We start from the raw sequence: 27,204 nt of genomic DNA, 5'->3' as shown, positions 1-27,204 counted from the left end.
ATATTAAGTCTGATTAAAGTTGAATAAAGTAGAGCAGTGACCTCCTTGGACTTCTGCTTACGAGTTGAAACAACATAGAATGGTTTCCTTATTACTGTAGACACATGATGTTCAAATGCTATATTACTGTCTACATTTGCCCCCAAATCCTTGACTACTGGTCGACTCTTAGGAATGTCTTGTCAACATGATTATGCACCAGGGGTGTATGACTTCCAGAAGGTTACTATTATACATTTCTTGGCATTTAGACTTAGTCCATGGCTCTCAAAGAAGTTATATGTATGTGCCAATTTTTCCTGGAGAACATTAGTGTCAGCAGGGGATTTTATGACTGCTCCTAATTTGCAGTCATCTGCAAATTTTGTCAGCCAGAGGCCCTTGAAGCCATCCTTAACTTCAGAGAAGTAAATGCCAAAAAGGAGCAGTCCCAAGCCTGATCCATGAGGGATCCTGCTTGTGACTGGCTTCTTTGTAGAAGTGGACTCCAAATTCTATCTTCCTGGGTCCTATCTGTAAGCTGGCTTGCTGTCCACTGTGTGACATAAGGGTCTATACCTAATCCAGATAAACCCAGTTTATCAACAATGCCCAAGTGGGGAACTGTGTCAGTCTCCTTGTCCAGGACAAGGTAGGCAGTCTGAACCATTTTGCCCTCATCCTTTACTTTGGTGACCTTCTCAAAGAAGTCCACCTGGTTGAGTATGATCTGCCCTTGATGAAACCAAATTGAATTGGGTCCAGTGTTGGAAGGTTTCTTATTTCATCTTTGATCATTTCCATATAATTTTTTCCATGGCTTTACATATGATCCTAGAGAGACTTATGGTTCTGTAGTTTCCAGGGTCTGAAGATAGCCCATCTTTATGTAGCGGGATGATTGTTGCTGTTTTCCATTTGTGAGGCATGACACTTATTTGGAGGCTATGGTTAAATAACAATTCCAGAGGGCCTGTTAGGTTATTTTTAATGCTCTTTAGAAGGCATCCTGGGGTATTGCCTGGGCCCACTGATGCAGTGTTCCTAGCCTTAGACTGAATATTGAGGACCTGTTGATAGTGGGGGAGTTATATTTGATGGTATTTCCTGAGGGGAGGTTGGGGGATGGGTAAAGTCATAACTGAATTTGTCTGACAGTAGATCTGCTATATATTATGGCTTAGTATAGGTGACTCCATTAGCAATAAGCTCTGGACACAACTGTGCATTGCATTTGTGTTTGGGGATGTAGCTAAACAATGCCTTGCAGTTGTCCTTGGCCTGCGAGGGCAAACATACCTCAAATTTGGCTTTGGTAGACTTTATTTGTCCTCTGAGTTGTTTTTTTTTTTTAGTTTGATGAAAGTGGTTTTATCCTGCTGGGTGCCATACCTCCTAATTTTTGCAATTATTTTTTTATTTCTGTTATACACCCTATCAGTGTTGTGATTCCATCAGGATGGCTTGTTATTTGAGCTGGTTCTGTATTTATTCCTGCTCAGTACAGCTGTCCCTCTGCAACTATTAACATGCTTTCTGGGAAATGTTCCACAAGGCCAGCAGTGTTCTCAAGGTTTATGGGGGCCTGAAGTTTTTCCAGGTTATCACTTAATAGTAGGAAGTTAGCCTTAGAGCAGTTCCTGAACATTCCAGGGTTAGATGGGGTTCCAGCTTTTATTTTTACTTCAAAGGAAACCATTTGTGGTCTGTCCTTATCAGAGACATTACACTAAGAGGTGTGCAGTGCTCTCCTATATTACTAAGGGCCAGATCCAGTATGTTTGCCACCCTGGTTGACATATAGACAGTCTGGTCCAGGCAGTTTGTATGAACAAAATCCAGGAATCTCTGTGCCCACACGCTTGGTGTTGTACATTATTCCCAGTTAATAGCGAGGTAATTAAAGTCATCCATAAGTTTGGGATTGGGTTGGACTGTGAGTGTTTCCAGTAAGTTTAAATATATGTTATGGGTTTCCTGGTTATAGAGCGGGACCTATAGCTTGCATGAAAGTAGCATGGGATTTTGTCTGTGGTGATTTTAACATGGATAAGCTCAAGTCATCATCATGTTTGACCAGCATTGAAGTATATTTATTTTTGATATAAATTCAGACACCTCCACCTTTAGTCCCTGTCTTTGTAGTAGCTGGTCTAAATGTGTGGAAGCCATTGCAGCCATGTACTGCTGGTGTGCTCTCCATGGCTTTAAACCATGTCTTAGTGACTGCACAGATGTCAGAATTCTCTAGGGTGAGGAGAGCTTGCAGGTATAGGAGTTTCTTATTTAGACTACTAACACTGAGCAGTAACACATTTAGATTTTCTTGGTATTGATTTGGTAAGTCAGAAGTACTTTCAATAAGGCATCGCCTAAAAACACGCTGCAGGGCAGGACAATGCTTTAGCTAATACTTGAAAACCTAGAGGGAAGAGCTGCAGATGATTTCTGGCAAAGCAACTTGGTCTGTTGACCATTTCCTTTAAAGCTGATAAATATTGTACTTCCTTAAAATGACACCAGAAACTAAGCCAATTATTAGTCATTCATCTTTTGTTCATATTCTGGCATTCTCTTTGGAGAAGGTAAAATCCTGCTCATTGCTAGGCTCATATTAGCCTGTGACACATATTGAGAGCTACATGATGTCTCTCTCTTTGTATAATCTTGGAAGATACGTCTCAGTTCATTTACACCCACATGTAGGTACTTGTAGTCCAATGACCTGAGTGCATGCATAATGTGGCAGATCCTGGCCCTGATAAGTATCTAACTGTGACTTTCTCCTTATTCAGCGTGACGAGAGGGACATCAGTGTGTCTCACAATGAAGTCTCCAAGGACAAGAAGTGTGGTGCCTTGTCATATGCATTTAGAAGTAGAATCTCCATGATATGTGGCTGTATGTGTTGACGTGGGTGCTGTGTTGATAGAGAGCATCTGGAGTTGCTGATGCCATTAACTGTGTGTACTTCATCTAGGAGATCTTTGATTTTAGGAAGGTTACATTTAAGTATATCACCATATGTGGGGCTATGAGTCTGCTTTGCACTTTGTGGGACAGGTGCAGTGTGTGTACTACTGACAATCTGATTGACATTATGGGTGCTTTTATGCGAGAGCTTTGCTCCAATGACATTGTGTAAATATATCCCTCACATACCTTATTTGAGAATTAGCTGGTTGTCATTAAACATGAAGCAGTTTCTACATTGCCTCAGGATGCCAATATCCACCAAACTAGTAATGCAGATCGTGGGAAAGTTCATATCCAAGGCAACAAGCCCTTTTTTACTGATTAGACAGTTGCAGTGAGAATATAAAGTGATGCGAGGAGTATATGGTTTGCAACTCTAGGGGCAGTGCTTGTTTGTATTTCCCTTTTTTTCCCATAACTTTCTGCCATGGAAGCATCTGGGAAAGCAGAGAAGGATGGGTATAAACAACAAGGGAAATATAGACAATTCTGTGGATCAATGGGAGTTCATCAGATCCTTTCAGAAGTAGAAGAAGAATACAGGAAACGTATAACCTTTCCTGTGGTCCTATCCTCTAATGTGAACATTTTGTTCTTTGGCAGCTGCCTATGCCTGGACCTCTCCTCCCATTCCCTGCTTCTGGAGTCCTGCCTTTTGGGTCTTGCAAGTGTATGGGTATTTCTGGGACATGGGCCTTTTAAGATTTTATTTTGTTCCCTACCAGGTATATCACACACTAATACAGTGCCAACCCAGTACTGATATTATGATCTTTTTATATCACAACATTCCCATTAATTGGTCTCCTATCCCGATTGATAATCACAGGTCTGGTGTAACAACCCGAACATTTATTTTTACTTTGCGGTTTTATAGCTCTTGACTGCTGCTTACCCAACACCATTCCTTTATTTTGCATTTATCTGTAGGTTGTTCTTTACCTTACTTTTCCCTGTTTCCCCTCATGTATGTATTTTCATACCCCCAGTTGATACAGCAGCAATTTGTATGTTCTTAGAGTAAGATATTAAACTTATGTTTCTTGTAGTTTATTGTATATCGTTATATAGTTAAGAAAATATATTTCTTACCTTGGTATCTTGTCCCTATTTCCCCCTTGAGGCTACTGCTGCCCATCTTTGTCGTATGAGCTGGTTCAATTCCACTCTTTGTCTTTAATGTTATCATCTTAATTTTATCTGGGGAGTTTTCTGCAAGGTAATGATTTGCTTCATTTGGTACATTCTTCCTCAATCACCAGCTTTTCAGTGTCCATTACTTACACTTATTTATTGCTTTTCTTTTTGTGTGGTCACTTTTGTTCCTACTCTATTCCTGCCTTCTACCTCTTTGTTTATGGCATCCGTCATAAATGCTTCGACCCTGCTTGTTTAGTCTCTCATTTGTCCAGCAGTTCACCTCTAAGTCACCTAAAACATCCAACCTGCTGTCCTATCTTCTCTATAGAACTCTTGCTTCTCTGTCTCTGTTTCTGCTTCTTTCTTTGTTTTTGTGACTAAATCTTCCTTGAGAAAACCTTCTTATTATTCTGTCCCTTAGGTATTATTCTTTCAATTTCCCTTCCACCATCTAGTTTATTCTCATCTCCTTGTAGTTGCTTTTGCGATTTGTTTCTTTCTTTCTTATCTCTTTTACTGGCATGCAACCTCTCCACACTTCCTGCTCTTGTCTTCTGCTCTTGGAAGGATTTTAACATCTGATGTTGCACGTCCTCCCAGTGTCTCAGCATCTATTGAGTAGCTATCTTTGATAACTTTGTTTAAAATTCTGATTATCCTCAAATTGTGTAGCCTGAACAATTTCTCTTCCTGTGGTTCTTCCAGAATTGCAGGATATTTCAACCATGTAGCTGTTGCATTCGTTCTTAGTTCATTTAATTCCTCTAGAATAGTTCTCCTTCTCCTATAAAGTGTTACTGTGTAATCCTTAACCAGCTTTAGGAACACTTGTGCAAATGGGAAAACTTTAATTCTTTTTGATTGTCTTTTTATTTCATTTTTGCTTTATAGCAAATGAATGGAAATATAGAAGCATCTCTGGGTCTGCTTTCTACTGCTGATTGCTGTTGAGCCACTCAATGCATCATCTCTATTGATGTTTCTTGATTATTTATAATAGCTGTATGACATCCAGTTCCAATTAACTGTGACATACTTTCTGTTGTATTATAATAATCCTGATGTTACTCCTTTTTGCCTGACTTTCAAGACTATTCATTTTTTCCTGTTGTTCTGTTGTCTATTAGTTCTTGTATTCTGTGAATCTGTTCCTGCAACTGAGCTTTAATTACAGCTTTATCAACTTGCAGATAATGTGCTTTTCTTTGTTGCTTTTCCACTTCTGTTTGTTGATGTTCTGCTGCTCGTGTCAAGAAGCTGACATCCTGGCGTACTGTAATTATCGTTTCAAACAAAATGCACATTAGGTCCTCCTTATATGCAGCTCTAAAAGCAGCCATGCACTCCTCCTTTTGTTCCTGTTCACACATTTTTCATTCTGGGTTTTTTTTTTGTTTCTTCCTGTAAACATCATTTTTATCCAAATCTCTGCAAGCCTTGGCTGGGCTGTCTAATGTTCTACCTTTCTCAGGCATTCACGCACTTCATGCACTTGTCTTACACAGTAAAATGGTTTTACTTCCTTTCCTCAAGGAAACATATCCCCTTTTGTTAGTTTTATCCTTTGCTTTCATGATTTGCTTTTCTGCATCATCCTACTTTATAATTTTAATTTCTCTTATGCATTGTGCCCTTAAAATGTCTAAATGCATGTGTGTTTTCAAATAATATTGGATGATTTTTTTTTCATTTTGAGCTCTCAATTAGTCTGACAGTTGGTGAAGAGGGTTAACGCTGTGAGCTATAGTTCCTTTGCAACAGGGTATGATTCCCTCATCTGTCCACTTGTGATCCTGAGCAAGTCATTTAATCAGACAGTGCATGAGGTCAACTGGGGATGTGGGCTAGGCTCCTCAATGGTCCACTGAAATCCAAGCCTGGTTAACTACCTATGAAAACCAATTCATTTTTATTACTTTGATTCTAATTTTTTTTCTTTCCTCAATATGGTAGCTGTTGTTGTCCTTTGTGATTGTAATGGTGATATTTTGAACAATCAAATTAATAAAAAGGTGTTATTCAAAGAAGCAGAATCCTTTAAAGAAGAAACTAGCACGAAAATAGTCCACAGACATTTTAATAAAAAAAAAAGAAGTCATCAGTTAAGAGTAAAGTAAATTTGTGTACACTTACCATAAATGTAAATGTTAGAGGCTATTCACTGTTGCAGTCATCACGCTTGGGTTATCTGCCTGCAGGTAGCCGTCAGTCGGCCCAAATACCAGTGTCTTGGGATTTCTGCATCGGATGCTGTCACCTCTTCCATGACGTCAGGTCGTCAGGGGTATAAAACATACAGCCAATGCCATTACATCAGTTTTTCTTCCCCAGATGTCAGGAGCCCCCAAAACAGGAAGCAATCACATGGTGTGGAACACCTTCAGTAAAAAGTAAATCCCATTTCCATAAGATATGGCCAAAAAAGAGGATAGGTAGAAGGTATAGAAAAGACAGGGGGCTGGAGGGAGGGTAACTATGACTGCAACAGTAAAACACTCAAACATTTACATTTATGGTAAGTGTACACACCTGTACTATGTTCCTTGTGTTTTACTGTTGCAGTCATCACACTTGGGTTGATTCCCAAAGCTGAGGAAGGGTGGAGGCAGTCAAGAACTATTAGGGCTGGCTAGCAGGCCTTGTAAGACTGCTGTGGCAAATCCAGCTCTGTATTTAGAAAAAATAGGTAAGTGGTAATGCTTGGTGAATGTGTGTACAGAACTCCAGGTTGCAGCTTCCAGGATGTCCCTGGTAGGGACTCCCCTGAGAAATGCTGTAGAGGTTGAAGTAGCCCTAGAGGAATGAGGTCTGATCTCCTGTGGGATAGGTTTTCCATGGTGTTTGCAGCAGAAATGGATGCAGTGTGCTATCCATTTAGAAATGGTTTACTTTGAAATGGCCTTGCCCTCTGCCCCTGTAGCAAAACTGACTAGCAGCTGGTCAGATTTTCTGAAAGGTTTAGTCCTGTCAAGGTAGAACCTGAGCTGTCTGTGCACGTCCAAGGAGTGCAGGATCCCTTTCCCCTTTATTCTGAGGATTAGGAAAAAAGGTTGGTAAATGGATGGATTGGTTTAAAGCCACACTGGATACCACCTTGAACATAAATGATGGGTTAGACCTGAGGGAAACCCTGTCCGCATGGAAGATAATGAAGGTTTCCACAGCCATAAGGGCCTGTAACTCAGACACTCTTCTTGCTGAAGTGATGTCTAGAAGTAAGGCTGTTTTTCAAGAGAGGAATTTTAACTCTGCTGTAGCAGCAGGCTCAAAAGGCAGGAGCGTGAGCTTCTCTTGTACAAAGTTAAGGTCCCAGACAGGAGTGGGAGCTCTCCTTGGGGGTCTTAAATTGTTAGCTCCTCTCAGGAACTGTTTGATCAGAGGGTGAGAGTAGAAGGGGTGGCTCAGTATTGTAATGAGTTGAGATGGCAGAGGCATGAATCCTAACTGATGAGAAGGATAGGCCTTTGTGGAGCAGCTCTGCTAGATAATTTGGGATTTGAGGTAAGGTGGGCACGGCTGTGTCCTTTCCTTGAGACTGGCTCCAAGAACAGTATCTTTTCCACTTTTCTGAATAGGAATTCCTAGTACTAGGCCTCCTGGCCTCAAGGATAACATACATACAGCACTTGTTTGCTGAGAGTTGTTGGTGATGTATTCAGGGAATAAACCAGGTTGCCAGGTTCAGGGTTTGCAGCTGAAGATACAAAATCTGTCCCTCCTGCAGAGAGGGGGTCTGATGTAGGTGCCAGGGTGGCACAGCTGTCAGACTGCGTAGGAGTGAGTAACAGTGCTTGCGTGGCCTGACTGGTGCAATAAGGATTGTCCTTGGCCTGTACTGTTTGATCTTGAGTAGTACTTTTGAAAGGAGGGGCAGAGGGGGAAGGCATAGATTGAGAGGTTTTCCCATGTAAAGGATAGAGCATCCACTTTCCATGCTTGTCTGTGGGGAATTCTGGTGCAATATTCGCTCAGTTGATGGTTTTGGGGGGAAGCAAAGAGGTCCACCTCTGGTGTCCCCCACCTGTGTATTAGAAGTTTGAATGAGTTGGGTTCCAGTTTCCACTCGTGTTGGTCCATTAGATTTCTGCTTAAGTCATCTGCCAGTGAATTTTGTTTGCCTGGCAGGAATTGAGCTTGCAGGTGCACTTGATTGCTCAAGGCTGTGTTCCACAGAGCCATGGCTAACCTGCAGAGTGGGTAGGAATGAGTTCCCCCCTGCTTGTTTATGTACCACATAACTGTGGTGTTGTCTGTCTTTATCAAGAGTTGTCCTGGCAGAATACGGTATTTGAAGGCTGTCAGTGCATTACGTACAGCTAACTTTTCTTTTTGATTGATGTGCAAGTGAATTTGTCCTGGGCTCCATTTGTCTTGAATGCATTTGCCTGCCATGTGAGCCCCCCATGCATAATCTGATGCGTCTGTTGTCAGGGTTTGGGCGGTGGGGGGGTTGAGTGAAAGGGAGTTCCTTGTTGTGGTTGCAAGCCTCTGCCCACCAAAGGAACTCTGTCCTTAGGCAAGGAATGATAGGAATCACTGTTTCCAGGTCCTGAGAATGTTGACACCAGAGACCTTTTAAGTACCACTGAAGTTTCCCCATATGCAGTCTTGCATATGGAATTAGGTGAATGCATGAGGCCATGAACCCTAGGAAATGCAGTATTTTTCTTGCAGATAGCTGGGTTTGGGTGGCCAGTAGTTTAATGTAATTTGTCAAATAAACCTGCTTTTCTGGAGTGAGGAATGCCATCTGGGAACTTGTGTTCAAGCTTGCTCCCAGGAATACAATTATTTGGCTGGGTACCAGATGTGATTTCTTTTTGTTGATGGTATACCCCAGAGAGGTTAGGAGTCTCTTTACAAAAAGTTAGGAACTGAAGTAGTAATTCCTGACTGTCTGCGTGAATCAGGCAATTGTCCAAGTATGGGTAAATTTGAATATTTCTCTGCCTGCAGTATGCAATGGCTGGAGCCAGGCACTTTGTGAATACCCTGGACACGGTAGATAAGCCAAAGGGAAGTGCAGAGAACTGATAGTGCATAGAGTCTGCCCTGCAACGTAGATATTTCCTGCAAGATTCCCTTATGGGGAAGTACAGATAAGCTTCTTTTAAGTTTAGCGTGACTAGCCAGGAGTCCTTGGCTAGCATAGGAAGCAGCTGCTGGAGAGTAAGCATTTTTTTTTTTTTTCCATAATAAATTTTTATTGATATATATTTTCAAAATACAATAAAATCACACACATAATTCACTACTATTACTATCAAAACTATATACAATATCTACATGAAATGCTTCCATATAAAAATCGTCATTATTCCAAAAAGGAAGACACCAGGGAAGAAAAACAAAGCCAAAACATTTGTAGAAGTACTTTGCGTCCATACATATCATACATATTTTCAAAACATTGTTTCCACCACATATACATCCAAACTTTAATATATTCCTAATAACAGTATTATGCTAATATAATGTTAAAAACATTTTCCCATATTTTTGGGTTATTAATATTTTTGTTACTTTGCTTCAGGAGTAGTTTATGTGCTAATATATGCTTTATAGCCACAAGCTTGAAATTATCCCATGATGTCTTATCTGGTTCTAACCAATTGTAGCTATATATAACTTCATCAGCAAAAAAATATTCATACATATTATAGTTTGGAGAGTAAGCATTTTGAATTTTGGTACCACCAAGAAGGTGTTGAGAGTTGACAAATCCAGAATAGGGCACCAAGAGTTCTCTTTTCTGGGCACCAGGAACAGTCTGGAGTAGAAACCCTGCTCCCTTTGCTCTGTTGGAACAGGTTGAAAAGCCCTGATATAGAGAAGAGAAAGGACTTGCTTTTGAGCCTCTGCCCACTGGTTTGGAGGAAGGTCTGGCAATCCATTTGGAGTTGGCAGTGAGTGGAAGTAGAATCTGTATCCCTGGGATACAATGTTTAAGACCCATCAGTCCTGGGTAATATACTCCCAGTTTTTTTGCATGCAGGGTGAGTTTTCCTCCTAGGGGTGCAAGTACTTGGCATGGCTGGGAAGGATGAAGGACAAGTCATTGTGAACTTTTTCCATAAGGGGGTGGCTTACCACTCCCTTTTTTTGAGGAGGGAGTACTCCATTGTTTAGATCTGTGCATACCCTGAGACTGTAGTCTTTGTGGTCTGTTGCCCCTGGGTTTGGACTGAGAAGGTCTGGGAGGGACTGGAAAGGACCATTTTTTGAAGGCCAATGCCTACTGAATCTAGGTAGCTGTACCTGTAAGAAATCTTTAACAGTTTGCATAGATTTAGCTTTTTCCTCCATCTTTTTAAGAACTTCTTCTGCTTTTGAGCCAAACAAACATTCTTGGTTTAATGGAGCATCTAGTAATTTTGATTTGACATGCTCTGGCAGGATTTGTTCCTTCAGCCAAGCATGCCTTCTCAGAACAGACCAAGTGACAGCAGCCCTACAAGATACTTCTAAGGCATCAAAACCACACTGCAAAGTATGTTTACCAACTTGGTTTGCAGAATGCATTAACTCTTGTAAGTTTTTATTTTCTGTACAATCAGGAATCAACAATTTTTTTTGTTTAATTAGTTCCATAATATGCTGCCGGTACTTCAACATGTGAAACTGGCAATTTAAGGCCCTGATGGCAAGAGTTGCAGGGGTATATATCTTCTTACTCCTTCTGTCTAGAGCCCTAGAATCTCTGTCCAAAGGGGTAGGGTTTTGGGCTGTAGTAGCCTTAATACCTTTAGGTCCCTGGAAAATAGTCTCTTGATCCACAGTGGGATTTTTAAAGAGAAATTTGTGAGAGTCAGGTACTCTGTAGTACCTGTCAGGCTTTCTAGGCGTTGGTGGTAAAGTATCAGGGGTAAGACTGGATTCCATGAAGACATCATCTACAATATCCAGGACAGTGGGGATAGCTAGAGGCCTATGCTGAGGCAAGTCTAAAAATTCCCTCAGTCTCTTTTTGGACTGTGGGTAGTCCTGGTGTTCCCAGCAGAAATGCTCACTTAGGGTATGCAAGGTTTCACCAAAAGAAGTCCTCTGGGCGTGAGGTAGAGGGAATGGAATCCTCTGCATCTGAATCCTCATAGATAGATAAGGGTATGTCCTGGTAATCACATGGGTCAGAGTCATCGGACTCATGGTCTGTAGAATCAGAAGGAAAATCAATTATTTGTCTTTTAGAGGGGGAAGGCTGGCTTCCCCTAATTAAAGTAATAAGGACTTCAGCCATTCTAAGCATTTGTTTCTGTGGCATGGGAGCTTGAGAATGCACTTTGGTTGTCGGTTTCCTAGGTGTAGTGCGAAATCTGGGCCTGAGAAATTCGGTAGTTTTAGACATTAATGAAGTAGTCAGTTTAATACGAACATCAGAAGGTCTAAATACACCCTCAGAAGCCGGTACCTGCACAGCGGCTCTGGACCCATCCAAGGTAGAGACATCTGCAGGTTCCATAGTCGAGGAAGCATCTTGCAGCATACCGGACTCTGAATGGGTCTCAGTAGAGGCCAGTGAATCTTTAGAAGTGGGTAACAGGGGCTGCGAAAGTGCATCACTGAGTACCGTCGGACTGGTGACTAGCTTAATGGAAGCGTCGTCAGCAGTTTTGGACCAATGTGTTCTGTCTCTGTCTTTATCCTTGTATTTTTTTCAGAAGATCAGTAGTTGGATGGCTTATCGAAGCCATTTCAGAATACAGAGAACGAGAGCGAAAGAATTTAGAGACAAAAATTGCCCAACAATAAATAGTTTGGATGTTGAACAAGGAACAAAACCGATAGCGAGGGACGTCATGGTCTGGGCCTAAACAGGTGATGCAGTAAGAATGAAAATCTCTATGATGTATTTGCTTTCCACAGAAAAGACAATTGTTAACTTTGCTTTAGAAGACTACAGGTTTGTAACTCGAAAAATGAAAATGTCATGTTGAGGCCGACCGGCACTTGCAATCTGCTTTTGCTTCGGGCTCCTGTGCGGCAAAAAAAGCTGATGTAATGGCATCGGCTGCATGTTTTATACCCCTGATGTCATGGAAGAGGCGACAGCATCCGATGCAGAAATCCCAAGACTCTGGTATTCGGGCCGACTGAGGGTTACTTGCAGGCAGATAACCCAAGTGGGATGACTGCAACAGTGAAACACGAAGAACATCTGGGAAACTATACCAACAGCCTATTTGCAAGAGATTTATTGAAGCACTCAAATGTAATAAAAGGCTGTGTTCTTAAAATTCAGTCCTCTATTCTGTATGGCTGAATTCATTAATTAAGTGGGTTATGAAGTACCACCTCAAAAAAGCATTTGTTGCAGAATGGCTACTGCCTTCTACCCACTTTCGGATCTGAGAACCTACCTCGTTCCCATTTTAGAGCACCTTAAGCAGGAGTGTTATTTCAGTTTCTGTAGCAGCTATCCCAGTACTATGTCTAAGCATGACATCAAGGTCTTATTTTCTTTATTACTAGAGCTGCAGTTGAAGGTAGATAATTAGCAGCTTACAGCTCACATCCCTGCCATCACAGAGATGCCATAATTTTCTTATCTTCTTCTACTTCCACATTATGAGCATGAAGTCATAGTACAGGCATGAAGAAAAATGTTTTCTATGCCATCATTGAATTCAGTAGTGACCTTGATACAGGACATTTATGAAAGTACGAAGGTGGTGTCAGATATGGAATACATAGCTTTTATGCTTTGAAGCTAACTAGAGAAATTCATGCCATGTTGCATATAGTTCTGATAGAAAATACATTTGAAATGTCAGTCTCATGGAGGTTAGATTCTATTTCCTGGCTCTGTATAATTTGAAAAGCCTCCTGACATGTAATAGTTGCAAATGAGATATCAATAAAAAGGAAGAACAAATTTCTATTTAATCTCACTGATATTTCTTCTTATGCATGTCATTATCAGTCAGCATTCAGCATTCTGATATCTATCTATGGTTTACCACCAAATGTCGAGGGTGGCCTAATGGTTAAAGTGTTTGCCTTACAAACACAAGGTGCAGGGTTTGAGTCTCACAAGGGATATTTGGCTAGGCTTAAAATGGCTCGCAAGGGCAGTTAGCTTAGTACTAATCTATGAACCTATGAACATTGTTCGAGACTGCAAGTGCGTACACCGACCTGCGACTGTTGAAAATGCCTAATACCGATGTTCCGAACCACAAAATCTTGCCCCCTTTTTGACCCATGTTAGCACTTGTTTCTAGGTGTAGAGTGGTCAGAAATGTCAATGTTCAGTGTTTTTGTGACAATTTGAAACATCAGCATTATGGGTTTCGCTTAAAAGTATTGATAATGTGCACATTCATCAATGTGCGCTCGACATTTTGATGGTAATCCTTTCACTCTCTCTCTCTTCATATATATATATATATATATATATATATATATATATATATATATATATATATATGGGTCTGTATTAGAACACTGAACTTTCAAAATTTCAAGTGTTCTAATATCGAACCATATTAATCGAAAATTTAAAACATCGAACATACAGAACAGCGAATGTTTTCCTAGGAAAAAAATTTGCTGTTCCAAAATACATACACACAACACAAGCACACCAAACAAACAGCAATCCACACACATACACCTAAACTCTTACACATAACCCTACACTAAACTATACATACGCCACTAACTATCCACTTACCTTAACCCAAACCCTAACCCTAAGGTCCGTCACTATCGTACAGTCAACTCACACTCGCCCTAACCCTAACTCACCTACCCCGCCCTAACCCTCACATCCACACAATCGCACACTTACCTGACCCGCGCCCTAACCCTAACTCACCTAACCCACCCTAACCCTCACGTCCATGCAATCGTAACTTACCTGAATGCGACCCATAACTTTCCACCACAGTGCTGAAAATACCAAAGCAACAGAAACGGACAACCAAATTCTTTCTCTATGAAAAAATTTGGTTTTCTGTTTCTTCGATATTTTCAGCATTTGCTGAAAACGGGTTGATATTTGAATACTCGAAATTGTGAAAGTTCGGTGTTCTAATATAGACCCTATATGTATATGTATATATATATATATATATATATATATATATATATATATATATATATATATATATATATATATATACATATACATATGTATATATATATATATATATATATATATAGAGCTATGTTATATTAGGGATGCACATGTCCCACTGCTTATCACATAAATGAACAGCACTTAAGGTCATTGCAATCATTAGTTTATGACAATGACCTACACTTTGATCATTAATTATAATCTATGGAAAGGAGATCTTTTAACATTGCACAGTTAAATATCAATGCCCACAGAAACCCCATTCATTCTGCTTTGAAACTTTCTATCTGCATAACAAAGTGGCAGTGGATAACCTTATGAAAGACCTATTTCTATCAATAGTGCAGAGAAAACTGGAGAAATGGTTGGACGTTTTGTCAATGTATAGGAGATTTAGGGAATTTCATTTATGCAAATCTCATTCTTACTCTTTGCTGCAGTTTGCCTACAAGTGTGTGCAATTCCATGAATAAAATACATGCGTGTATTTTCGCAGTATGCTGTTTGTACCCCAAAGTGCAGATTTTTTGCATTCTGCCACAATGGAATATTTCCATATGGTGAGTACAGCTCAAGACTGTAGAAAAGGCAAGTTCTTACAGTAGAGAAGTTTCATACATTTTCCCCCAGGAAGAAAAAAAGTAGGAGTTTGTCTTTTGTTAATGCCCCTTTTGCCTGTGCAGCTTAATACTAGGTCATGAGCAATTTAGGCAGGCACCCAGAGCTGGATCCAGCACTAGGCGACTTAGGCAGTTGCCTAGGGCCCACTGACTTGGAGGGGATCCACTGGCCCAGGGGCTGTCGCATTTATGTTTTTAATTTAAAAATGTACATGCTTTTTAAAGGGCATTCTTCTTTAAGAATGCCATCTGCATCTAGTTGCACACACCTGTTGTGTCTTTGTGTCACTGTTGCGCAGTCCTGCTGTTTGCTTCTTCCTTTCTGTATTCCATGCACAGAATGCAAACAACACATTTACTGCCTGCAACTGATTCTTCCCACAGTATGGAGAACAGAGATGGTGTGTGTGTGCGTGTGTGTGTGTGTGCACTCACGTGTGTGTGTTTAAGTAAAATGCTCTTGTTAGCAATGGCAGGATAGTTAATTTGTTCAGCCCCAAACCCTATACCTTAGTTACAGGTAACAAGAGTCTGAATCCTCTACCCAAACTACCAAGCTGCTAAAAGATTTGAGTTTCAAATGCATTTTCAAGGCATTGAGTTTCAAGTGCATTTTCAAGGAATTGTGAGTTTCCGTGCATTTTCAAGGAACTGTGAGCTTCAAGAGAAGTTTACTGCTGCTCATTCTGTCTGTTTACAATGTGCAACTGTTTTATCAAATGGTCATCACTATTGTGGTACAGAATTTAAAAACATTGTTAGTAGCATATATGCTTTTTCGATGCAGAAAGCTGTGGGATCTATTCCCACAGCATGTGATTGCTGATACTGTGTTGTTCTTTAAGGGGGGTTGGGAGCTGTAGTCCTGAGTATGTCCTCCTTTGTTTGAGATGCCTATTAACTATGAACCTGTTGTCAGTTTGCCATCCATTCCCTATTGCAATATTACCAGCTTACCATTTTTTTAATGTAACATTGGTAATTCATTCTTTAAGAGCAGCAGGTACTGAATTTGTAGACAAAGCAATGAAATATAAAGTTGTTTGCTAACCCCAAACTCTTCATTAGTTACAGATCCCTTTAATGTGGAATTATTCCACTGACTTTTACTTCGGCAGCAATTCTGCATATTGACTGGTATTAGAGGATTGCAATGACAGAAGTTTGAGTGGACTTTTATGGTTGAAATGTTCTGAATTGGGCAGTTGTGTCATTATTAGTTAATATGTTCTGCTTCATTGCTTACTGGAAAAATGTTCAAAACTACAAATTTAAAACACACTCTAACAAGTGATGCTGTATTATACAAGGAATATAATTTAATACAATCAAGTCGGTGAATCAAAGAACACGTGCAAGTATGCACAGTCCTAAAAATGTGTGCAAGGAGCCTATGGTTTGAAAACAGCCCAAAGGTAAACTTAATCCACCACTGGCCAAATACATCTTCTTTGAATAATGGTTTCAATGTGAGTTTCAAGGGCAGAGAAGTTTACTTGCAATGCAGTCTGTTTTCACTGTGAGATTGTATTGTGTTATTCAGCAAATGTCTATCACTGTTTGTGCTATACAATTTGAAATAAAAGTTTTAAATTAAATCCAAATATCTGTAATAACTGTAGAAGTAAAGCAGAAAACTGTATTCACACTGCGAGGTTTGAACAGTGTTTATGATAACTGAGGAGAGATAGTCAAGTAATGGGACACAGGAATGGCTGCGGGGGGGGTGGGCGAACATTACTCTACCTATTGCTCCATTTGACCATGATCCAGCTCTGAAGGCAACAAATTTAGTTACTGCTTAGTACTGATCATCTGTAGTGTCATAGCTCATCTTGAACTATTACATAACGTTTGGTAACAGTGATCCGTTGTCAGAACAGTATTATAGGAAACAGGAAATTTATGGAAAATGATATCATACAAATAAAGAGTATCTCAACACAGACTGAGTGATGTACCAAAAACATCTAGTTTATCACAACTGACAAATAAATAAAGAAAAGATGACAAAAACAATGAGTTTTTGCAACAAAACTAGTTTTCAATATATTGGCAATGAAGCTTCAGAATCAGCAATTAATGCAGACGAACTGAAATTGCATTGTTCAAACAATACACAGCACTTGTTTAAAGTAGGTAATGGAATATATACCTCTCCTTCCCTGGGGGTCCTGGCAGTTCTCATGGACACACGGTCCCCATGCAGCCCATGCTGAGACTAGACACTCAGTGGGACACGGAATTGTGCATATCTGGAAGCTAGGAGGCATGGGTCCTGTACAGAAGCTTCGTTCAACTGGTCTAAAAGCTAAAAGAAATGCGTATGTTACATTTTACCAATTATAAGTTTATTTAAAAATAATTCTGACATAGTTGTGTGTCAGATGATAGACATAATTATGAATGTTCTTCTGTGAAACTGAAGATGAAATCAGTATAATCAGTTATCTGTACAAAAGCTTTTCTAAAAACAATAATCATTAATGCGGCATAACTGAAATAAGCAATAATTAGATTGCTGTACATCTGTTGCATCGTTTGGTTGTTATTCTGGTACTTCAGAAAGGTAGCACACTTCATTTCTGTAGAGTGAATATCTCTGTATGAGCATCAGAATGTGCTCATTAAATATCAAATTCTAATGACAACATCTGCTATACAGAAATTCTACTTAGACTAGAGTCTCAGAGCTGAGCATGTCAAAATGTTATTAATTAAACATAATTTCATTATTTAAAGACTATAGCATATTGGGTTATCTACAAACCAGGTGTGGTGTAACTGATCTTACCAGAGCTTTTTCTGAATGCAAAGCCTAAAAAATAAAATACTTCCCTGCAGCTCAGCCCCTCTTGGGTTATACAATTGCTATTTATTGATAAGTACAGCAATATCTTCTGTGTAGAGCATGGCATAGTTTAAATAAAACATTATTATAATTGGGTCTCTGCAGAACTATGTTAGGACTGGCAGCCTGAAAACTATTTACATTTTTTTTTTACTGATGTGCCATTAACACAGCTTGAGTAGATATGGTCACATAGTCACCATGAAAACAGCAGATGTAAGTAACAATGTCAGGCTTAATCAAGAATAAAAAACATATTCAAGCCATGAAATTTCTCTGTATGGTATAATAAGCATATGACTGTAGTCACACATGAAAATGATAGGAGCATATAAGAAAAATTAACTCCGAAGGGGAGAAAAGAAATTATACTTAAAAATGCAAATTACTTAAACAGAGGTTGCCTTTGTTTATTTTCACAGAATTTATAAATTGCATGAAAAGGGAAAGAAAACAAAGGCTTGACATTTTTGTCACTGTGGAACAGTTTAACATTTTTTTCTTTCCCTTTCAATCTTTCAGAAGTGGATTTGTTCAGTATGCTAGTTTAATTATACAGTAAACATGGGAATGTTGCTTCTTAAATGAAAGTGTCATTGGCTATCAGAAATGTTCATTTTAATTTGCAGAGGCCAAGAATTATAGATGAGTGCTGCATATCTGCATAGTGAAAATTTTGAAGAGATTTGCTGTAGAACTAGCCTGATAGCTTACCAGGCATGCATTATGCATTGAACAGCATCTGTCAGATGGGTAAAAGACTACATAATTAAATAAACATGTAGTGTTAAAGTGACAATCAGCTGAAGGCAAATCAGTGGCTGGGGGTACTATTACTGGGCACATGACCTATGTGATATATAAAATTATTATGGTTATGATGTCACATGATATGATTATCATGTGAGAATGTTGTTGCCATGTGATTTTATATGGTTATATAAACTGAGTGGGATTGTTAATTTTTTTGTTGCACTGAGGAACGGCTAAGCCTGAAAGCTTTGCTCATTTATGTCAATTGTATTTTATTAAATCGAGTTCTGACATTCTTGGTTGGGGGTTTGTTTTCATTTGGATTTTTCATAATTCCATCACCGAGTTTACCACTATTTTATCCTTTCTTTTGTTTTTACTAGTTTGGATAAATAGTGGGCAGTGGACTTTTTAAGATATCATGACACAACCAACTAACAAACAAATTATATCTTCAATGCTTATGATTCGTTAATCTTCCTTACAAGGTCTGGTGCTGGTTCGTAATAATCTTCTCCGTGCCTTGCTTTACAAACAGAAGAACTTGCTTCAACTTTGGGAGCCAGTCCCCAACTTAATGAGAATTTTCAGAGTAATGTTACTTTCTTGAAACGTTAAGAAGCTCCAAAGGCAGCGTCTAAGCTTTAATGCTTATATGGAGCTTAAAATCATACTGCAGGGACTGAGAGTTTGTAAAATACCTGGCCATTCTAATACCTATCCTGAGCTCCTGCAAAAATGGCAGGAGCTGAACTTGAAGCTTGGAGCTGACTATAACTCGCTTATGAACAATTTTTTTAGCAAAACAGAAATAGAACTGCAACAGGAAATAGTTAAATTGGAGAATGATCTTATAAATCAACCTGTGTTCAATGAATGTTCCTCAGCTTATCAGGTTATGTTAGATCGTTTAACTAGCTTCGATATGAAACTTCAGTTAGTGAAAAAATGTAAGCATATTTGTGATTTTAATGACTTTAAAAATGGCTGAATCTTTTCCTGGCTGAGAATTAATAAGGCTCATAATGATAATAAGAAGGGGTCGATGTATGACTTAGAGGAGATTACTTTAGAAAATAGTATTCCAACAATAAGAAATGCGCAAAAAGAAATACAAGCTAATAATATTCAAGCCAATTCAGGAACCTGATCATTGCCTATAACAACTGAGAGTGCCAAAGTCAGACAAGCTAATCCATCTGCCAATCAAGCTGTTGCAACCAATCAACATTAGATTTTTCAAACTCCAATCACGGAGGTCCAGCCACTGCTACCAGAAAATGTAATGTTGCATCAGAGAGAGTAGTAGAAAGGCAGATCCACAGGACACCGAGAAGGGCAAGCAGTAAAGAGAAAATTCAGCAGGACGCAGTCCAAAAACAAAATGAATCAGCCAAAGTGAACTGTAATGATATTATTAATTTATCAACTATGGAACTGGGACCTGATGATGATTCTATTTTAAGGAAGGGACTAAAAGTTATTCCTTCAAATATGGATAGCATCGTTGATGCAGTGACTGATTTAAAACGGTTTACTAGAGTAAAAATTTAAAACTTATTTTCAATGAAGGTACTGTACAGTTAAATACTAATAATCATAAGAAATCAAGTATTTTTATACCTAACAATTTTCTAGTTGTGACAGCTTTTGAATAAATTTGTGAAAAAGAGTTAACTGAGTTTTATTTAACTGAACAAGTATTATAATTTGACTATGAATGAACATCAAACCCTAATTAATTTGCAAAAAAATGAGACTATAGTAATAGAGCAAGCAGATAAGGGTGGATCAATTGTGATAATGGATTTAGTTGACTATAATGATAGAATGGTTGTCTGATAAGAGTACTTTTATGAAGTTAAAAATGATAGATGCAAAGAAATGTATTGCTGCCATGAATGTACTAATTTATGAGCTTCAAACTAATGGTGATATTTCTGTTGAATTATTTAATTATTTAACTGTAACCTCTCCTGTGATACTGATACTGTCTGACTTACTTAAAGTTCATAAAAGTATAAAAAAACACCCCTATGAGTCCTATTATTTCAGGAGGGGGATGGGTGACAGAACCCATCTCTCTATACCTACAATCAGCTTTAGGTAAATTTATGTGTAAAGTACAGAGCTATGTAAATGATACAGTAGATTTTTTTTAATGAAGCTACATGACTGTTTTCAGAGATGAATGCAAGGTGAATTTTATATGGTCACTTTAGATATCAATTCCCTATTTACAGTCATACCAAATGATTATGGCTTACAAGCTATAAGAAGTGTTTTGTGCTCTGAAACCAATCTATCTGGAAGAGATGTAGGGAATATTTGTCAGTTATTAGAAACTGTTCTAACAAATAATATATTTATGTTTAGAGATCAAAATCAGGTGTAGCAATGGGGACATCTATAACCAACTGCTATGCTAATTTGGTACTTAATGTTTGGGAAAAAGAATTAGTATATAGTCCCAATAATCCCCATTATGATAGAATTTCCTTTTACGCCCATTTTGTTGACGATGTGTTTCTCATTTGGCAAGGTGATGAAAATCAATTAGTATAGTTTGTTGAATACCTTAATTCTTCAACTGTTTTTTTAAAGTTCAAAATGAACTTCTCTAAGGAAATAATAGAATTTCTTGATGTAAGAATTGACAGAAAAGAGGAAGGTCTGTCTATCACCATATATAAAAAGAGAGTTCCTGCTAATCATTATGTACACAAGAACAGCATGCATGCACCACACATATTTAGTGGGGTAGTTAAGAGCCAAATGTTAAGAGTAAGTAGAACTCTGAAGATGAGGGATTCACTCAGCAAATGAATGAAATGGTAGAAGAATTTAAACAGAGGGGATATGATCAGAGTTTGTAAAGTACTAAGCTAGAGCTAATAGCATGTAGATCAGATATAGCTAAGCCATATTTTGGGAAGAATGAACCTAATCTGGGTGTTCATGACCAATTATGTAAAAAAAAACAGGAGAATTAAGATATATAACAAGGTATAGCAAAAGAACACCAGGGATGCAAGAAATAATAGCAAAAAACTGGCATATTTTAAAAACTATGCCAGGTATCGAAAAAGTTTTTGAAAATCAAGATTTGCATACAGGAATAACAGGAGTTTAAAACAAAGGTTATGCTATAAGGAAAGGAAACAGCATAACAGTGTAATTAATAAAAGAAAGGGCACATATATCCATGTTATAACTGTGTTTGTTGCCCATATACATACCTCTCAACCGTACCGAATTTCTCCATTTTTACCAGTTTTGAGGCCCAAATAATGGGGTGCAATGACTCCCAAGTGGCACCCCAAATTTTTGAATTTCTCAGCTTTTTTAAAAAAAAATTTCCGGGCTTTGGGCTGATGTCATCATGTGCAGAGTAATGTGTAATGACGTCAGCTCCAAGAACATCCTGCCAGCCTGTCTGAATTAGGGCACGAGAGCGTCATTGTACTTTGCTTCTGTAGCGTGAGAGTTTGCGTGCATTTCCCCAGCTGCTCCAGCATGCATTTCAGCTGCTCCAGGTAAGAAGGAGGATGAAAATTAAAGTAAAATAAAGGATCTGGGTCCGCACTTCACTATTTGATAGCTTCACTTTACTATTTGATACCTGCAGATCAATTACCCCGGTCCACACTTTGATAGCTGCATTTCAATTACCGCCATAAGCATTTGAATTAACCAAGTCTGCATTTTGATAGCTGCATTTCAGTTACCACCGCAAGCATATGAATTAACAGTCTGAACTTTACTATTTGATATTTGACTTACACAAGGGGCGTGAGTCGATTGAAGTGTGAATTACTAGTTATTGAAGTGATGTAAGCATTTGAATTAACCAGGTTTGCACTGGAATACCAGGTCAGCACTGTACAATCAGATGTACACAAGGGTGAGTGTGTGTGTGTGTGTGTGTGTGTGTGTGTGTGTGTGTGTGTGTGTGTGTGTGTGTGTGTGTGTGTGTGTGTGTGTGTGTGTGTGTGTGTGTGTGTGTGTGTGTGTGTGTGTGTGTGCGCGCGCGCCTGTGTAAAATGCCCCTGTTAGGTATACCTGGCTGGTAGGGTTATTCAGGTTCAAACCCTGTACCTTAGATAGAAGGAGAAAGAGCCTGAGTTCTTTACCAATACCACCATTTCTGATTGAATGAGTTGTAGCTCTCAGTTGTACAAGCTTTCACAGAATGTCTGGAATGTTTTGCTCATACTTTTGGTCTGTTACTCTTAAAATTCAGATGGTGTAATAGTGCAGTAATAGTGTTGTTGCCTCACAGCAAGAGGTTCTCTGGTTTGATTCTCAGGTGAAGTGCCTTCTGTGTGGAGTCTGCATGTCCTTCCTATGTTTGTGTAGGATTTCTCTGGGTGCTGTGGTTTCCTCCCATGATACAAAGATGTGTATGGAGCTTCTGCTGAAAAATGGCTTAGTTCCAAGTTGGACTTTCCTGGTGTGGTAAACAAATGTTAAATAAAAATAAAATGTGTGGTTTTCTGGCAAATCAGTGAGAACTGAATTCACTAAACAATGATAGCCATTTAAGTTTCAGTCTTCGTATCTTTCAGGAAACAAATGGCAACACATCATTTTATTCCAGCAACTTTCTAAGATTATACAAGCAACATTTGAATTGTGTCCCCAGTTTTGGGCCTCTGCCCCCCCCCCACCACAATACATTTGGCTTTTTCCTGATTTCTTATGCTGTACAGTTCTTCAGGCAAAGAGAAGTTTAGTGCTGCTTATGCAAAGTCTACTTGCATTGTTATTAGCACAACAGGTAGTATATTTGCTTTTGCTGCAGAAGGCTGTGGGTTCTACTCCCACACTATGCAGATGGATTGCTAATATACTGTGTTGTACTTTTAAGAGGGTGGATGCTGCAGGCCTGAGAATGTCCTCCTTTGGCAGAGATACCTAGTAACTATAAATTTATCAGTTTGCCATCCATTCCCTATGGAAATATTACTAGCTTATCATTTTTTAATGTAACATATGCAATTTATTCTTCAAGGGCAGCAGGCACTTTACTTGTAGATGAAACAATGAACTATAAAGTTGTTTGCTAGCAGCAACCTCTTCATTAGTTACAGATCTCTTTAATGTAGAATTATTTAGATGACTTTTACATCCGCAGAGATTGTGCATATTTACTGGTACTGGTGGACTCTAGAAGTTTGAGTAGACTTTTGTGATGGAAATGTTCTGAATTGGGCAATTTGGTCATTATTGGTTCATGGAGATATGCTCTAGAGAGAAGAGGAATGAAGGTCAGCAGGACTAAGACAGAATATATGTGTGTGAATGAGAGGGAGGATAGAGGAATGGTGAGGATGCAGGCAGTAGAGGTGGTGAAGGTGGATGAGTTTAAGTACTTGGGATCAACAGTTCAGAGTAATGGTGATTGTGGAAGAGAGGTGAAGAAGAGAGTACAGGCAGGATGGAGTGGGTGGAGAAGAGTGTCAGGAGTGATTTGTGACAGACAAGTACCAGTAAGAGTGAAAGGGAAGGTCTACAAGAGGGTAGTGAGACCAGCTATGTTATATGGGTTGGAGACAGTGGCATTGACAAAAAAGAAGGAGTCAGAGCTTGACATGGCAGAGATGAAGATGTTAATATTTGCACTGGGTGTGACAAGGATGGACAGGATTAGGAATAAGTATATTAGAGGGTCAGCCCAGGTTGGAAGGTTTGGAGACAAAGCCAGAGAGACAAGATTATGTTGGTTTGGACATGTGCTGAGGAGGGATGCAGATTATATTGGGAAAAAGATGCTAAGGATGAAGCAGCCAGGTAACAGGAAAAGAGGGAAGCCTAAGGTAAGGTTTATGGATATTGTGAGAGAGGACATGCAGGTGGTTGGTGTGACAGAGCAAGATGCAGAGGACAGGAAGAAATGCAAACAGTTGATCTGCTGTGGCGACCCCTAATGGGAGCAGGCAGTAGAAGAAGATTTTGTTTCATTGCTTACTGGAAAAATGTTCAAAACAAATTAAAATGTGCTCTAACAAGTGTGTTGTATTATACAAGGGATATACTTTAATACAGTCAGGAAGGTGTATCAAAGACTACATGTACGTTTCATGTGCAAGGGGTCTGTGATATGCAAACAGCCTAAAGACAATCTTTATTCATCACTGGCCAGATGCATTTTCTTTGAATGTGGATTTCAATGCTGTTTCAATGAATGTGAGTTCCAAGGGCAGAGAAGTTTCAATGCTAAGTCTATTTTCATTGTGAGACTGTATTGCTTTGTTTAGCAGATGTTTATTGGTGTTTGTGCTATAAAATGTAAAATAAAAGTTTTAAATGAAAGACAAATAATCATTGTAGAAGTAAAGCAATATGCACATTACAGTGTTTATGGTAAATGGGGCGATATAGCCAAGTAATAGGACATTGGAATGGCTGCAGGGGGACTCTGGGGGCATATTTTGGTTGCTGTTCTTCAGTTTGCATTTGAAAGTCAGTATTCCACAATTCCATAGGAGTGGGCGGGTATACATAATTATGTATTGAAACTTTATGTTAACTAGTATACCGATTTGTATCTATTTTTCATGGGCCTTTGTCCAGATTTTTTGATGTTTTCAGGTTGAGAGGTATGCCCATACATGACAACTGTTAGTATTTTTGTTCATCCTGTAACTTCACAGAACTTTACTTTTGACATATTTGAAACTTGTAATACTGAGAACATAGTGTACCTTGCTACCTGTGTTAAATGTAGTGCCTTCTATATATGTAAATCTACTAGGAGGCTGAAAGATCGAATTGTAGAGCACCATTCAGATACACATAGGCAGGTTCATATGAATGCATTAGCTAAACACATAATGGATTCTGATATAAGCCATGACTTTAGATTTAGGGCTATTGATATAATAGGTAAAAGTCCAAGAGGGGATAATATAAGTAATAATGTTGAGACAAAAGAATATGAATGGATAATTAGGCTTGCCACAGATAAATATCCAGAATTAATGCTACCATTAGTTTAAATCCAATTTTAATTAGGAAGCAGATGCAGTATAAATAATGAGGGATAGGTTTTTAATTTATGTTTATAAAATTATTATGGTTATGATGTCACATGATATAATTATCATATGAGAAGGTTTTTGTCATGTGATTTTTGGTTACCTATTATATTCCCGAAAGCCAACAATGTCGAATCCGACATTGTCGACAGAAGAATAGCGAAAGTGCAGAACTTCGAATGGGTAAACGGAAATCTCCGTAAGGGGAGATTTCCATTTATTTCAATGTATTGTGGTCTCGGAGTTGGTATATTTAAGTAGTGGGGGGTGTAGGGGGTGCAGCCCCCCATGTGGGGGGTACAGGGGGGCTTGCCACCCATGCCTACACCCTTTAGATTTTCTTTTTTTTTTAATTTATTTTTTGTCAACATTCTAAATTTTAATGGTTCGATCATTAAAGGTCGACCTTTTTCATGCTCAACACCTGAGAGACCTGCTTGGCTACAAACATCTGCATTAGAAGCTGAAGCTAAGTGAAACTTGCAGTTGTGCATTTTAGTATTCTGTTAAGTACAAACTTGCAGTTTTAAAAGTACTGTATTTTCATTTCTTCTGTTTCTTAATTGTGTGTTTCTGAACAGTGTGCTGTGTGTCTCTCTGCAGTTAGTTCCCTACCCTCCCTCCCTGTTCTTGTGTTGGTATTGGTGGCTCTGGAATTGTCCGCCCCTCCTGTAAGTCTGTATTAGAACACTCCTCCTGGGTCTATCTTATTTACTCACTTAACCGAGTACAGTGAGATCATATTCTGAGTCTAGTGTTCTCTCTCCTTAATACAGAGAGAAGATTTGAGAAGGCCCCCCAAAAAATTGCACTTTATTCATTTGATTTTACTGTATTTGTCTTTCCTCCTACTTTAGTTTGCTTTTCTTAAAAGTACTCAATTTTATTTATTCTGCTGCATTTATTACTGCTTGGTAGTAGCCTGATTAAATTGTAAGTGTTATTCTAAGTCTTTTGGTTTAAGCACTTGGGCTTCATAGAGGCTGTTTTCCATTAAGAAGGTTTGTGGTCTGCACTGTTGTGGCAGGACAGGTAGCTTACATCCTTCTAAGCTGGGAATTGCTGATTGAAGGCCCAGTGTCTGCTATTCTAAAAGTGTATTAGTTCTGGCTTAACCACTTGGGCTTCAGGCCAGTTATTCTACATTAAGAAGGTTTGTGGTCTGCATTCTTGTGGGAGGAGAGGTTGGGTTCTACCCTTCTGAGCTGGGAATATCTGGTCACAGGCTTATTGCGTCTGCTTATTTGAACTGTTTCTTTCTGAAATTGGTGTGGCTTGTTGCTGTAGCATAGACCATATTCAGGCCTGCTGAATCTAGCTTTGTTCGTATAATTGAGCACTGATCCAGGCCATCTTTTATGGAGAAGGTTCCCCTGCACCCTAGTAAGCAGGGGTGTGCAGTTAGAACTTGTCTGATTGAATACTGCTGGAACAGGGCTCAGTTTTGAGCTTATTTTTCTAGTTAATTGGGTAACTTGTTTAAATCATTTTGTTTGTTTTCTACTATTTTATATATATATATATATATATATATATATATATATCTATATATATATATATATATATATAATTGCACTTTTTTCATCTGCTTTTACTGTATTTGTGTTTCTTCCTACTTTATTACTAGGGGCACTGACTACAACTCTGATCTGCGATATATAACAATAAGTATCCATTTCTGTGCATTTAAAGTGTTTTTTGAATGTATCTGCTTTATTTTGTTTCCCACCTTTCTAAGCTAGTATAGTCCTGTTTTCAGGTTAG

The 27,204-nt window shown here is 38.8% G+C and overlaps 1 protein-coding gene across 1 annotated transcript in view; it reads right to left on the bottom strand.

Moving 5' to 3' along the window:
* THSD7B (thrombospondin type 1 domain containing 7B) overlaps nt 1-27,204 on the bottom strand; it is a 6,482,604-nt gene that overhangs the window by 2,921,672 nt on the left and 3,533,728 nt on the right. Inside the window, exon 8 of the mRNA XM_044074964.1 lies at nt 16,952-17,107. Within this exon, the coding sequence (XP_043930899.1) occupies nt 16,952-17,107 (156 nt within the window). The remainder of the gene's footprint in view (nt 1-16,951; nt 17,108-27,204) is intronic.

The sequence above is a fragment of the Protopterus annectens genome, chromosome 6.part0 (genome assembly GCF_019279795.1).
Source record: "Protopterus annectens isolate FY-2018-M chromosome 6.part0, PAN1.0, whole genome shotgun sequence".
NCBI classification, from domain to species: Eukaryota; Metazoa; Chordata; order Ceratodontiformes; family Protopteridae; genus Protopterus; species Protopterus annectens.
This window is presented reverse-complemented; position numbering and strand designations above follow the sequence as displayed.